Source organism: Mastacembelus armatus, chromosome 1, assembly GCF_900324485.2.
Source record: "Mastacembelus armatus chromosome 1, fMasArm1.2, whole genome shotgun sequence".
In the NCBI taxonomy this organism is placed as follows: Eukaryota; Metazoa; Chordata; class Actinopteri; order Synbranchiformes; family Mastacembelidae; genus Mastacembelus; species Mastacembelus armatus.
The window spans coordinates 19419077-19432331 of record NC_046633.1 but is presented as its reverse complement, the minus strand read 5'-3'; the positions used below and the strand labels follow the sequence as shown (position 1 = coordinate 19432331).

Here is a 13255-nt window from a genome sequence, read left to right as displayed (position 1 = left end):
AAGACTGTCACACAGGAATGAGTCATCGAAGGCCTACGCTTTTTCTTGTGGCTGAGATTTCTTTAGTTTCTTTTCTCTTCTCTTTCAGCTCATCTTCCTGTCAGCACATCATGGCAGAGGTCCCAGCATCCACCTTCTCTGAGGATGGTCTGCCTGTGAGTTGCAAACTTAACAGGACATCTGGACGCTCCTCAACCTCAACAGGGGTCAGCCTACACCAACTGCACAGGCTGTTCAGAATAGCAGGAGACAGAAATGCTGAGCATCGGGCGAAGCTGGTGTGTCAAAGGATGGATGAAGATACGGAGGGAGCAGAGGAGGAGAAGAAGGAGGAGGGTGAGGAGACAGAGGATGAGGCAGGGCTGGCCCAGGCTTTGGTGGGGCTCAGAGCCCGAGCAAGGAATAAAGCAGGTATCAGGGCAGAGGGACACAGAGACCACAGGTGGCTCAGAACATATCTCAGGTAAGTGTAAGTGGCAAGGTTCCAGAAAACCTAAATAAGATAAAGATGAGTCAAAAAATTGAGGGAGAAATTCTCTTATTTTGTTATTTTTGGTAGCAAATCCCTACTTAAAATAAAAACTTCCTGATGTCGTAGGTCCTCTCTAACCCGGGTACAGACACTGCCTTGAAAAGCTTTGTGTAAATTGTCATGTGCCTAACAAATTCAGCATGACCTCACAAGACTGTGTTCTCCTCTTTCTGCATGACAGACAAAATTAGATTTGTTGGAGGGCTAATTAAATTTCACAGAATGGTAAAATGGTGGAATGAGTCTACAGGGTGATGCAATCATAACAAAATGGTGTACAGCAACAAGTCTTTAGCCATATTATTATTAGTGTGTCTCTAAGGATGGCAAGGCAGTCATGGTTCACAGAGGAGGAATTAAAACAACTAAGGTGAGCCCCTAACTTTTCCTGTAGTACTGTGTTAGTATAAGCTGAGATAATATCTTCACAGCTGCTGTATAAATGGCCTTGACGTTTGGTGAATGGATGTACCTCTTCAATTCTACCATCTTAGTGTATCAGATTTACATTAATGTAAGATCACAGCTGAATTATGGTTCCTGTAGAAGACAGAAGCACAAATAATCAGAGACCACTAACTGATTCTCCAGAACACTGAACACCGATTAAGTGTTAAAGTTCATTCTTGACTGTGGAAACAGCATCTGGTACTTTCAAGTCTGTTAAGTAGCAGCTGTGGAGCTCTCAATCATATTGTATTATCGTCATCACAGGGATAAAGCAGTGTTTCTTCTGTCTTTCAGCATTGAGGAGGCTTTACCTGACTACATTGTTGAGGATAACAAGCCCAATGCTAGGTTTGAGAGAATTCCTCTTGCTGGATCAGGATGACATCCCAGAGAACCGAAGCATCTTCAAATCCTCTGCATGGAGGTTGGGCCTGGTAAGGCAGGAGGGTGTTAGAGACTCTGAACGTTACCTTCACCACATCAACCACTGAAAATCGACTGGAGTCTGGAGAAACACTCAGTAGTGGAAGCAATGACGTGATGAAATACAGCATGAAAGGACACAATGTATTACTACTTCTAGCACAGCCCAGCACAGAGATCAGTGAACTCTGGTAAACCTGCTTGGGTCAAAGTGAAATTCAAACACAGGCATGTTTGAGAGGCTGTAGATTAACACAGTTTATTAAATTAGTTGTGTTGAAACAAAAATGTGCACTTTTATCACTGATATGAAATGACAGATTCACAAAGTAAATAAAATGCATTTTTTAATGCAGGTAAAGGAGGTAGTTGGTATTGATTTGCCAGAAATTTCATGATATACTATAATTTTAAATAGGGCAGAATATTGTAATGCTGCATTAAATATTGTTTTAAAAAGATATCACTTTCATTATGTGTCATCATTTCCTTTTAAAACCTGCATTAACTGATTTTCCTTTGTGAAACACAGTCACTAATCTGTTATTGGTCTACAATAAAGTTGCCTGCCATAAAACCAATAATGCTGAGCTAAAATAAAATGCCCAGTGGAGCTAAGAGGGGACATTTTCTGTTGTTTCACAGGTCTGCAGTCAGTTATTTTCACATTATATACAGTTGTCTGCTCCACTGTTAATGTAAAAAATATTTTATAACATACTAAAATAAAGATTACTAGCAGCTCTAAATGCATGATGTGGTTAAGCATTAGCATTTTATTGCTAAACTATTACACATTTCTCTTTCAAAACAAATAAATATGACCAACAAGTCATTGGTATTAATGGAATATGTTTTAATTATAATCTATCATTAAATATTACATACAAATTATACAGTGTATTGTCACAATACATTTCTTGTCAGTTCAGTACAGCAGGAAGTTACATCGCTTATCGAAACATATAGAAACTTGTGGACTGGGACTCTCCAACCCCCTCCCCCTTTGGCCTGCTTGCAGACGGTATCATTTTGTCTTCCTCACAAACGATTCAATTCAACAGTGGGAGAAGACAAATTAGTGGAGCCAGTCATACTAATCTGAGCAGTTTGTTTCTTTAACAAAAAGTGCCTCTGCTTTCCACCACCGCTACAGATGACTTACACATCCTAATCTACACGGTTAGGAGCAATGAATAACCATGAAACTACTTCATGCGGCTTGTGTTCACTGTGTAAAGATGCCACTGAGTGCCCAGTTCAGAAACCTCTAACACAATGAACACTTCTCTTATTTATTTAAAAAAAAAAAAAGAACAATATGTTCAGCTTCACTAGCGGCATTGCTGCTTTCACAAGCCCAGGGCTTTTAACTGCATGAAAGTGGATTTGCAGGTGAATATTAAAGGCAGAGAGGTATGAAAAAGAAGAAGAAAGAAAAAAAAAACAACAAAAACATGGAATGTGATACCTCCCCTCCAAAAACAAACAGCTTTTTGGTGTGCGTGTGTGTGAGCTAACATTATGTGTACCCAGAAGTCCAACAGAAAAGTTTGATATCTCACTGAGATCTTTCTAGCAAAAAGTTAGGTGGGCTCATTCTGCATTGGCATCCACACAAGGCACAGAGTCACAACGAGAAGCTGCGGTGGGAAATTCTTCCTCTTTTGGCCTCATCTCTTTCCACCCACTCGCTCTCTGTTATTAAAATGTCCATAAGGAGAGGAGGGGAGAGTGGTGATAACTGCCTTTTGCAGGACAAAATCCTGCATTCACAGGTTTTGTCCTCTGACCCAACAGCACATCTCACTCTGGCTTTCTGTTTTTCCTCCTCTTTCTCCTCCCTGTTGAGATCCTACCACCAGGTGAAGAAAGGTCTTCTGCTCTGGAAACTCTGTGTGTAGGACTCACTGTTGGCTCTCTGAGGTGCCCTGGCCGTTTCAACGATTACTGGGGGCATCTGGACCAACTGGAGGGGTGACTTGCCATCCTTCAGGGCTTGACACAGGTTCAGGATCTAAGGATAAAAATGGAGAAAGATGTGGATTTATGCTTTAAAGCAAAGAGTCATCTAAGCAGGAACAGTTAGTTTCATGTCAAACTACTGAATAGTGGTAGAAACTCTTTCAGGATAATGATTTCCTCTATTCGGTTCCACCAGACTGTATATCTTCATATCTAAATCCTGTAAACAGCTTTAGATTTTGATGTTTACACAAATATTTCCAGGAAAAAATGTGTCCAAAGAAGAGAACTCACCTGCCCCCTCATTACAGCCACTTGTTTGTGAAACTGTCCTCTGTCAAAACCGGGGTCTTTCTGTGAGACACAAGAGACAATCCATGTTATACACAATCTGAGCAGCTACAGAACTGAGTCATCCTCCTCTCCATTTTGCAATCTGCCTTTCCAAATTTGCATAAGCTTCCAATGAAAAACAGACTGGTAAGTGTTTCTGACTTGGCACACAGCTTATATTATATTATATAAGATATCTTATATCTCTATACATAAGATATCTATATCTTAGCTTATATTAATTAATATTACATTTAATAACTTTAAATTACAATAACTGCTGTAACAATTGAATTTCCCCTTGGGGATTAATAAAGTACTTCTTCTTCTATCTGCAGAAACTGGTGTCTGATTGACACTCCATGAAACCAATCTCTGCAGACAGCATCCAAGAAGAAAACTGTTACTTGAAAAAACAACACAAAGACCATGAAAGGAAACCTAGTGAACACTGAGAGCACATTCTTTGGTCACATGAAGCTAAACTAATTTAGTTTGGATCAGATGGCATGTTTATCACAGACCTGGCCAGGACTACCACAGTGATTGCTCAGAGCTGACTCTGAAACATAATAGTAGAAGTGTACTGATTTGGGGACTTAAACAAAAAAGAAAAGCATTTTAGTATTATAAAGCAGAGCAATTAAGCTGCTGCAAAGAAAAGGTGAAGAATCTAAACAATGGCAGAATTTCTCTCCACAGATATGACTGACGTTACCTATACTCAGGAAAATAGAACCTGCTGTCAAAAATAAAAATTAAAAATAAACATGCAAAATATCAACACAATTTAAAAAAGGGAATCTCACTAATGAAGGGTGTACTGAGTGGTACTTAAATATGGACATCTCCTCACAGAGTAGTCAGGCATTTTTGTTTTCAAATGAATTGACTTTAGTTGTATCATTACTTTTCAGTGAGACCGACCAGACATGCCCAATTTTGCTGTATAATGCGATTAGGACTTCATTTTCCACACAGATGTTACTGAATATTTTATCAGAGTCCCTCCATACCTTGAATAATTCATAGAGGTCCTCTTCAAGATCTTTGACGAAGTTTGGGTCAGAGAGTTTCGGCAGGACCAGATCTCTGATCTCCTGGGAGAAAGGAACTTTGGCCTGGGAAAGCCACGCCCAGTAGAATGGGTCTGGTGATTGGACAATTATATTACACTTGTAAAGAGTTATTATTATTACAAACAAGCTGCAGTGTTTTGGTCAATGTCATCCAAATAAAATAGTATTTTTACAGAAATAAATATTTAGAGAAAGTCTAAATGCAACAAAAGTGGAATTAAAGAGTAATGAAATAAGCACAATTTTGCAGAAATATAGATAGAAAGGCTGTGGTAGAGGTGTAAGATGAAATACAGGACAGGTCAAACAGAGGTGCTATAGCAGTATCCACTGGACACACTATTGAAAAAAAGAGCTGTTATTTTAAAAGCATGAATTGCAAAGATGAGCAATGATTAGTTAAAACAAGGGCAATGTCTTACAGGCTCTCCAGGAGTCAGGGTGTTTGAGGGGGAAGGCAAGGCCATTGTCTATGGCTGCCAGCTTGATGATGGGATCCTTTACTACAACCCAGTCTGTGTCCTAGAAAGACGATATGGGCATCCAGGAAGGAATTTCATTTTATGTTTACAATAAAAAAAAAATTAAATACATGACCTAGATGCAGAATCAACACATATTCAGACATAGTATGACCATTTCAGAAATTCAAAAGGTTTAGATTTTGACAAAGTGCATGCGTGTGTATCCTCACCCTGTTTCCAACAGGGTCCATGGGACAGTCGTACTTAAGCAGCCAGTTGTCATTACCTCTATCTGCAACATCAAATAATGGATTCAAATTCAATCTACAACAAGGCTATCATAAATATATTGATTTTTTTTTTTTTGCAATCCTTATTTAAGACCCCACCACTAACTGTAAAACATCTTAATCAGCAGCTGATTGAACCTTTTACTTACATAAAGGACCAATATCACACTAAATACAGATATTAGCAATATGTACTTTAGTAATTAGGACTGTTACTATTGATGATTGTGTAAGTGGCATATTAATGTTGGAGTTGTCTGAAGTGGTGGTGACTAACAACCTCATCAACTGAAGGCAAACCACTTGACCACCTGCCAAGAGGTGGGGTACACCCTGGACAGGGTTTAGTACTTTTAATATTGTATTACCTGTGCCAAAATGTTTGAGTTAGTGTACAGTTACTGTTTATAAGAATGAGTAGTTTAAAAACTCTGTAATATATTGTATGAAGATGACTATATGTATGATAAGTCAAATCTAAGATAACTATTATAACTGATGAATGTAAACATAAAAATTATAATATTTCCCTTTGAAATATAGTGAAGAACGCAGCAGTAGTTCAGTACAGTAGCTGAGTAAATGTATTCAGTTACTTATCAGCAATGATCTTAATAACTACATATATTCTACTAAATCTTTGTTTTATTTTGCTGAAATGATGACCCAGTCCTGAGGGATGACCACATGCCTGTGTTCCTTATGATGTAATCCAGGACTACGAGCCGCTCAAACTGCAGCTGGAGTTGGCGGTTGGTGTTTTCGGGCAAGGGCTCTGCTTCAAACCTCCGCAGCCAGAAATCTGCATCCTTATATCCATCAACAAAGAGCTGGAAGGAGCCAACCTGGTGGAAATGAAAGAGACTAGGATGTTATTGTTAGATAAAGAGTATACATGAGCTGCATTTATGAAATTAATTTAAGGGAAAAAAATCCTCCTAAAACCCTGCACACAATATGACCTGGTCTTTTTAAAGTTCAAAGACAATCATCAGCTAATTATGTCTTAACAGTTTTAACTTTAACATTTTTAAGGCTTCCCTTTAACAGTCCCTAGACAAACTGGTCATATTTGGTAAATAATGCACACAAATTAATCACTGAAAGATAACAATTGATCAGAGTACCTTGGGTGGTAGTCCAATCCTGTGGAAGCGCTGGCCCACTTTAGGCACCTTCTCCAGGGCTAGCCTTTTTCCTCGAGACTTCACCCTATCTATGGCACTATAATTGAATGTTTCACTAGCCAGATATACCACCTAAATGGGAAACACTGATTAGGAGAGGTAACAGGTTCTCTTGTAATGCAATGGTAATATTTTGTGCATCTATACCTTGGTCCTGGGAACAATGTTGAGCTCCAGTTTCTGATCGACCAGGCTGGCCCCGGCCTCTGACAGGTAACCCTGGTTCAGGACCAAACAATCCCGGCCAAAACAGCAGGGGCAGCACAATTTCTGCAACCACTTGGTCCATTTGGGGTTCAGCTGGCCATAGGGTTCTTCATTTTTAGGCTTGAACACACCAATTATTTTCTGTGGAGCAAGATAAAATGTGAGTATGAATGAGGGACACAATCTAGAGGGAGTTAGGGAGGTTTACAAATGGAGAAGAAAGAAAGGTATAGTTGTGTAGGAGACAAATACTTTAATTCAAGTACAGTATCTGCCTTTGCAAATTAAAATAAATGAACTATGCTACAAGAGGAGTTTGAAATTAGACTTTTTACAAAGTTAAACCTAGTGACTATTAAAATCCACTGTAAGTGATATTAACTGAAGTTGTTCACAGCTCAAAGTAAAACTAAAACCTGAGTGAGGAGTTATTTCCTAAAGATGTATATAGAAATCACGTGTTGGATCATACTAGTATGGCACATCTACTTGGTCATAGAGAACTATATCCTCACAGAGAGGCTAGCACATGACTGCTAAGCATGCTGGTGACTAACTAAAGAAATTGCTGAGGAGGGGGAGCAAGGAGAATGGGTCATCTGGTAAAACCCCCACACACTGAGCCTAGAATGCTCACTTCTGTTTTGTAAGCCAATGGACAGAGTGGTAAATGAAATTCTTGGATAATCTTATCTTAAACACACTGTTGGCTAAAAGGTGGCAAAAGAAATTCACAAGGACTCAACCACAAAGCCAAAAGACACGCTTCCTTTTTTTGATATAGAACGAAAGCTCAACACACACTGTAGACGGGAACTCATTTGTTTTACTGTTTGGCAGTGGCGATCCAAGTTGAGATGGACAAATAAAAAGAAATGCTCCGTAATGGTCCATGTATTGATTGGGTGGTAACACTAAAGTGATCAGAGCTGCAACAAATCATACAGCTGTGCTCAGCGTCTTCTGTTTGATTAGACTCTAGACCAGAGCTGCTTCTCTGTCCCTATATGCAAAGTAGAGAAAGAAGAAGAAAAATCAGGAAAACTAACAGAATGAATGGGGGACAAACATCTCTATGACTGTGAGGACTGTATCGGCTGCTCAGAGATGGATGTTCACTAACAAACCTGCCTCAGCTCAAAGATGTAAAATACAAACACCTGCTAGCACAACCACATTTAAGAAGGAGCCACACAACTGGATCAAATTAAAATGATGCATTAAATACAGGTACAAACTGGCTTAGGCCTCCATTATGGCCAGTGAACTAATCAGAAATCCACAGTGCCGGTTGAGACCAGAAAAGCAGACATCCCCTGAACTCTGGCCCTGTAGGTGCTACAGCATGACTCTGAGGTTTATCTAACCAGCAATTCTTTTGCTTGATTCTTAGACTCTGTTTGAATTTTTCTTTCCTTATGCTGTTTATAATGTAAACTTTATGTAGTGTATTTCATCCTGTGAGGCTTCATGCTTTCCCCGTTGTTGCTGTTATGTGTTTGTGTTTATAAGCTGCTGGGCCAGAGACAATTTTACACTTTACAGGACATTATAGCTGCATTTGTATTCCAGTGTAAAGCTGGAGGGTACTTAGTTCAAACTGGGGGTCCATGCTGAGCTTGCATACCTTATTTGCCAAGTCATCACGGGCTGGTTAGAGGAGGCCTTCTTAGAAGTGACTACAGCACTTTGACAACACACTTGTATACTTTCACTTTTGGTCGTGGCGACCTAAACACTGCAGATTTTTCAGATCGGGTAACAAAACATAACTGACCGCTAGCGGACCAACATAACTCGGCTGTAAGTTAGCAGCTGGTCTTCTTACCCCCTGTGAGTCTTTGACAAAATAGCTCCCACTGGACCCCTGGTAGATCCTCTCTGGGTAGATCCCCTCCTCTATGGCTCGTTCGGCCTTACGGATGATCTCTCTGAATTCAGGATCCTCCGGGAATTCGTTCCTGTGCGGATCCCGCGGAGAGTTTCCGCGGTCCCGATCCAGCAGCGGCTGTCTCTCCCGGTTGCGTCCCGGACTGCCGGCCGGGATGCGCACCACAGAGCCCGGTGTCCCTCCAAACGCGCCCCGCGGGCTAGTGGGCTCTGTGGGACAGTAACTGAAATCACCGGAGTCCCGGAGCGGAGAGACAAGTGGACTCGTCTCGTCCATGACTGTAGAGGTAGACGAGGAGTTGTATTAACTCCCGAAGAGCAGAGCGGTGAAACTGGGACGGTTGTTTTGTTGGTTAGCGTTGGTGTTGGCTAACAAGGAAACAGTGCAAAAAAGATAAATCAGATGACTGTCAGCTTCCGGGAAAAGGCGGGACCTGCTCAGTGTTAACCAATCGACATTCAAACGCTCCTGTCAACAACCTAATACTTAGCGCTGATTGGCCACAATCACTCCGCCTACGGAAGACACGTGACAGCGTCGTTAACCAAATCAATTAACTTCATACGTCAAGATTAAAATATTAATGAGGCTTAATTTGCAGTTGGTAAATCTGGTAAACCTTGACAAATGAAAGCATGTTACACTGAATTCCTTTGAAACAAAACCATCGAGGAAGAGTACTGTTAATAATTCATTTAACAATAAACATTTTCCATATGTTTAAAAGATTTTGTCATTGCAGAAAACTATCCTGTCATATTGCTATGCTGGCAGTCAAGTCATATTTACAATACACTGTGAGAATCTTGTTGGTGAGATGCATATTTGATGGGTTTGTGATGTGATGAATGATAGTCATCAATACATGTGAGGTTTTGGTGCTGTTTCACCTGGGGGTAAGTGGTGTACCCTATCTAGGAAAGGCAAGATATACCCAAAATCTCAACTGATTATAGTTTAAGATTTTGTTACATATAATTTGTCATTTTTGACTGTGGACTCGTGATTCAGTCCACACTTTCCTATGCTGCAATACTGAATGGTACACTTGGACCTAATCCCCATCCCCTGGGGTGGGAAGCTCTCTGAACTTGTGTCATACTGAAGCAACACTTCAGAAGGGCAGAATCATGTTTGAATAAGGAACTAGGCTGCTGCCTAACCACAAGAACTACCTACTCAGACTGCCAACATAATTTTTGAAAATCCAGTGAGTAATACAGTATAGGGGAAATTGGGGAAATTCCAATTCATGTCTCAAGTCCATGAGGTCGTCTTAGGTCCTTAGAAGAAAACTGCAAATTAAAACCTTCATGTTCTTCTAATCTCTCAGCATTTCTGTTAAATTGACACCATATTCAATCATTTTTTAATTTTTTATTCATTTATAACCTCTAGTTCTCGCTTATTACAACTTATGCCTGGTCTGGGTCTACGACTCAGGTCCTTAGGCGCCAATTAACAGCTGACTACCTGCATCTGCTATATATTATATGTGCAAAAGTTAATGATGTGCTGTTATTTGAGCAGGATGTGATGTGATGGTTGATTTCGCGTTCAGCTACATGCGTACTAATGCGTCACTTACTATGGTGACCATTCATGATGTTTACTCTGTCACAAGCCTTTTTTCCATATGATGCACTAAATCCAGCCTGCAAGACGCACTGCTGTGGACGTGCCTCTGTGCGCATCCTCTAGCTCCCTCCTCATGCGGCGCACTCAGCTCGCCTTGCGATTGGTGGAAACCAGCAGGAAGCGATCTCTGGTCGTGAGGTCTGTCAAGTTCAGCCAGAGCAGCCAAGTCCTCAAGCCTCCAGACCCGCTATCACTCCGGACCACAAAATACTGCACCTTCCTCGTCGCCGCCTGTGGGTTTGCGGCAAAGTCAGGGTCGATCTGCGCACGTTGCTGCAGCATTTGAGGAAGAGTCAGTTACCCGAGAGTTTCCGGAAATACAGCTCAGAGGGCATTGGTGTGAGGATGGCTGCGTACAAGCTGGTCCTGATCCGCCATGGAGAGAGCTGCTGGAACCAGGAGAACCGCTTCTGCGGCTGGTTCGACGCGGACCTGAGTGAGACCGGGGAGCAGGAGGCAAAGAGAGGAGGACAGGCCCTGAAGGGTACGGTAGGCGACCAGATAATGTCTTAGGGCCTAATCAGGCTTTCACCCGATCTTTGGATTAAACCGCTGTACAGCAGCGTTTATGCAACTCGACCGGATGGGGAAACAGGTAGTCGACCCACTGCGACACAAGACGAGCCAGCAGCGGGGCAGAGGGAGAGAGGGCGGACCTGACCAAAACCTCTGCGTGTAGTCCAGACGGTTGCTAATAGTCCTGGAATATAAATTTAAGAACAGGGAAATAGGAGAATGTATTGAGAATGTATGTCTTCCTGCTGGACCCATCATGGTCCCAGACACCAGTCCAGACAGTCTGGCGGCCCTTAGTTTATTGTAGCCTTCCCTCTATCATTTACACCGATCAATCCAGACTTGTTTTTATAATTTAGATAAACTATATTGTGTAGAGAATTTGTAAAGTGAGCATAACAGTAGAAATACTTTAGGGAAGCCCATGGTGGGATGTGGAGACATAAAAATGTAAAATATGATTTTAAAAAAACAAGATATTAATTATCACTAATGAAGCTGCATATGTCAAAATGTCTTCAGTTTTATTTATTCCTATGTTGTACACCCACACACACACACACACGTGTCTATGGGCTTTCAGTGACCCAAAGACCACTGAACATTCCCATGTAACATTTTTGTCATATACTCTTTGTTACTCAGATGCTGGCTATGAATTCGATATTTGCTACACCTCTGTCTTGAAGAGGGCCATCCGCACCCTGTGGTTTGTTCTAGACAGCATTGACCAGATGTGGTTGCCAGTCCACAGGACCTGGCGGCTCAATGAGCGCCACTACGGTGGCCTGACTGGCCTGAACAAGGCTGAAACAGCAGCCAAACACGGAGAGGCCCAGGTCAAGATCTGGAGGCGCTCTTTTGACATTCCACCCCCATCCATGGATGAGGGACATGACTACTATCAGGCCATAAGCAAGGTAACAGCTCAGGAAGACAAAGAGGATGAAACAGCAGCGTCTGTCGCTTTGTCTTTTCCAAATGGAGATATTTTAATTACAGCTGTGTAAACCCATATATATGACTTTAACTAGTCTACTGCTGATCTAGGACCGGCGTTATGCAGACCTGACCGAAGACCAGCTTCCCTCCTGTGAGAGTCTCAAGGACACCATCGCCAGGGCACTGCCTTTCTGGAATGAAGAGATTGTTCCACAGATCAAAGAGGGAAAGAGGGTGCTGATCGCTGCCCATGGCAACAGCCTCCGTGGTATCGTCAAGCATCTCGAGGGTAAGATCCAAAGCTGACAGACGAGGTGCTGTCCAGTGGCAGGAGGGTTTATTCCTCACTACTTTTCGATAATTTTACTCAGCACTTAATTAAGGAAACTGCTGTTTAAGTAAGATAAGTATTTGTTTCAGTGTATAAAAAAAATCTGAACATTCATCTGACATGGTTTATGCTGGTACTGAAAACTCAAAAAACTGATCAGCCCCAAAATAGAATTTAAATCATGGTTTATGTCTTATATTGTTTGCCAGGTATGTCAGAGGAGGCCATCATGGAGCTGAACCTGCCCACAGGTATCCCCATTGTCTATGAGCTGGACAAGAATCTGAAGCCTATAGGACCCATGCAGTTCCTGGGAGATGAGGAGACCGTCAAGAAGGCCATGGAAGCAGTGGCTGCTCAAGGCAAAGCCAAGAAATAGACTCATCCTTCCTCGGGGGGCTAGAGTACAGATCAGTCATGTGCTGCTCATTTATCAAATTAACATAAGGTCATTTGCTGTTTGTGTCATCACAGACTTGCACAGAAACACACACAATGTGCACTTTATTTAAATAATACCCAGCTTTTACACAAACGTACAGTCTGGTAATTGGTTTTTCCTTTGTGGCATATTTTGATATACATTTCATTATTAGACAATAATGGGGTTTAAGCACTGACCAAAATACAAATTAGGGACCAGCAAATAGGAGCAAACATAGACTAACCCTGCAGAGTCATCCTATTTCTTCCTATGTACATCTACGTAGACAAAGCTCAGTGGGAGCAACATAACCAATAAAGTAACGCTGGCTGCTGTTAAAAGGGCAAGTTGATATGCTCTGCACTGCTGATTTTTGTTTGCTGTGGCATTGTGAAAAAAAGAATAAATGTTGTCATTATGTGATTAAATCTTTTATCAGTGTCTAGAATATTTTCAATACTTTGTTTAGGCTGGCTGTAGTCTCATGAAAAATAATAGTAGCAAATAGAAAAATCATATTTTTAATTTGACACTACACTACAAACATAATAGATGACATCTATTATTAGGCTAATATTCTGAT

The 13255-nt window shown here is 41.2% G+C and overlaps 2 protein-coding genes across 2 annotated transcripts; one reads left to right on the top strand and one right to left on the bottom strand.

The window, feature by feature from the left end:
* Positions 1-2242: 2242 nt before the first annotated feature.
* pi4k2a (phosphatidylinositol 4-kinase type 2 alpha) lies at positions 2243-10544 on the bottom strand. The gene is made up of 10 exons (XM_026303314.2): positions 10410-10544; positions 8759-9189; positions 6871-7071; positions 6664-6795; positions 6228-6381; positions 5477-5538; positions 5205-5304; positions 4720-4853; positions 3665-3724; positions 2243-3422 (listed from the first exon to the last, which is right to left on the bottom strand). Exons 2-10 carry the CDS (start codon positions 9095-9097, stop codon positions 3261-3263), a joined length of 1344 nt encoding a protein of 447 aa, XP_026159099.1. The 5' UTR covers positions 9098-9189; positions 10410-10544; the 3' UTR covers positions 2243-3260.
* A 49-nt stretch (positions 10545-10593) lies between these two features.
* On the top strand, positions 10594-13105 carry pgam1b (phosphoglycerate mutase 1b). Its single transcript, XM_026303315.1, has 4 exons — positions 10594-10943; positions 11621-11895; positions 12026-12206; positions 12458-13105. The coding sequence occupies exons 1-4, from the start codon at positions 10805-10807 to the stop codon at positions 12625-12627; spliced, it is 765 nt and encodes a 254-aa protein (XP_026159100.1). The 5' UTR covers positions 10594-10804; the 3' UTR covers positions 12628-13105.
* The last annotated feature ends 150 nt before the right edge of the window (positions 13106-13255 follow it).

Bases quoted from the DNA above. Each gene is read 5' to 3' on its own strand.
- pgam1b (XM_026303315.1), top strand. From the start codon at position 10,805: ATGGCTGCGTACAAGCTGGTCCTGATCCGCCATGGAGAGAGCTGCTGG. The intron at 10,944-11,620 runs GTACGGTAGGCG...TTTGTTACTCAG, and splicing joins AGGAGGACAGGCCCTGAAGG to ATGCTGGCTATGAATTCGAT. The intron at 12,207-12,457 runs GTAAGATCCAAA...ATTGTTTGCCAG, and splicing joins TATCGTCAAGCATCTCGAGG to GTATGTCAGAGGAGGCCATC.
- pi4k2a (XM_026303314.2), bottom strand. From the start codon at position 9,097: ATGGACGAGACGAGTCCACTTGTCTCTCCGCTCCGGGACTCCGGTGAT. The intron at 7,072-8,758 runs GTAAGAAGACCA...CTTGCTCCACAG, and splicing joins TTGTCAAAGACTCACAGGGG to AAAATAATTGGTGTGTTCAA. The intron at 5,305-5,476 runs GTGAGGATACAC...TCGTCTTTCTAG, and splicing joins TGGACCCTGTTGGAAACAGG to GACACAGACTGGGTTGTAGT.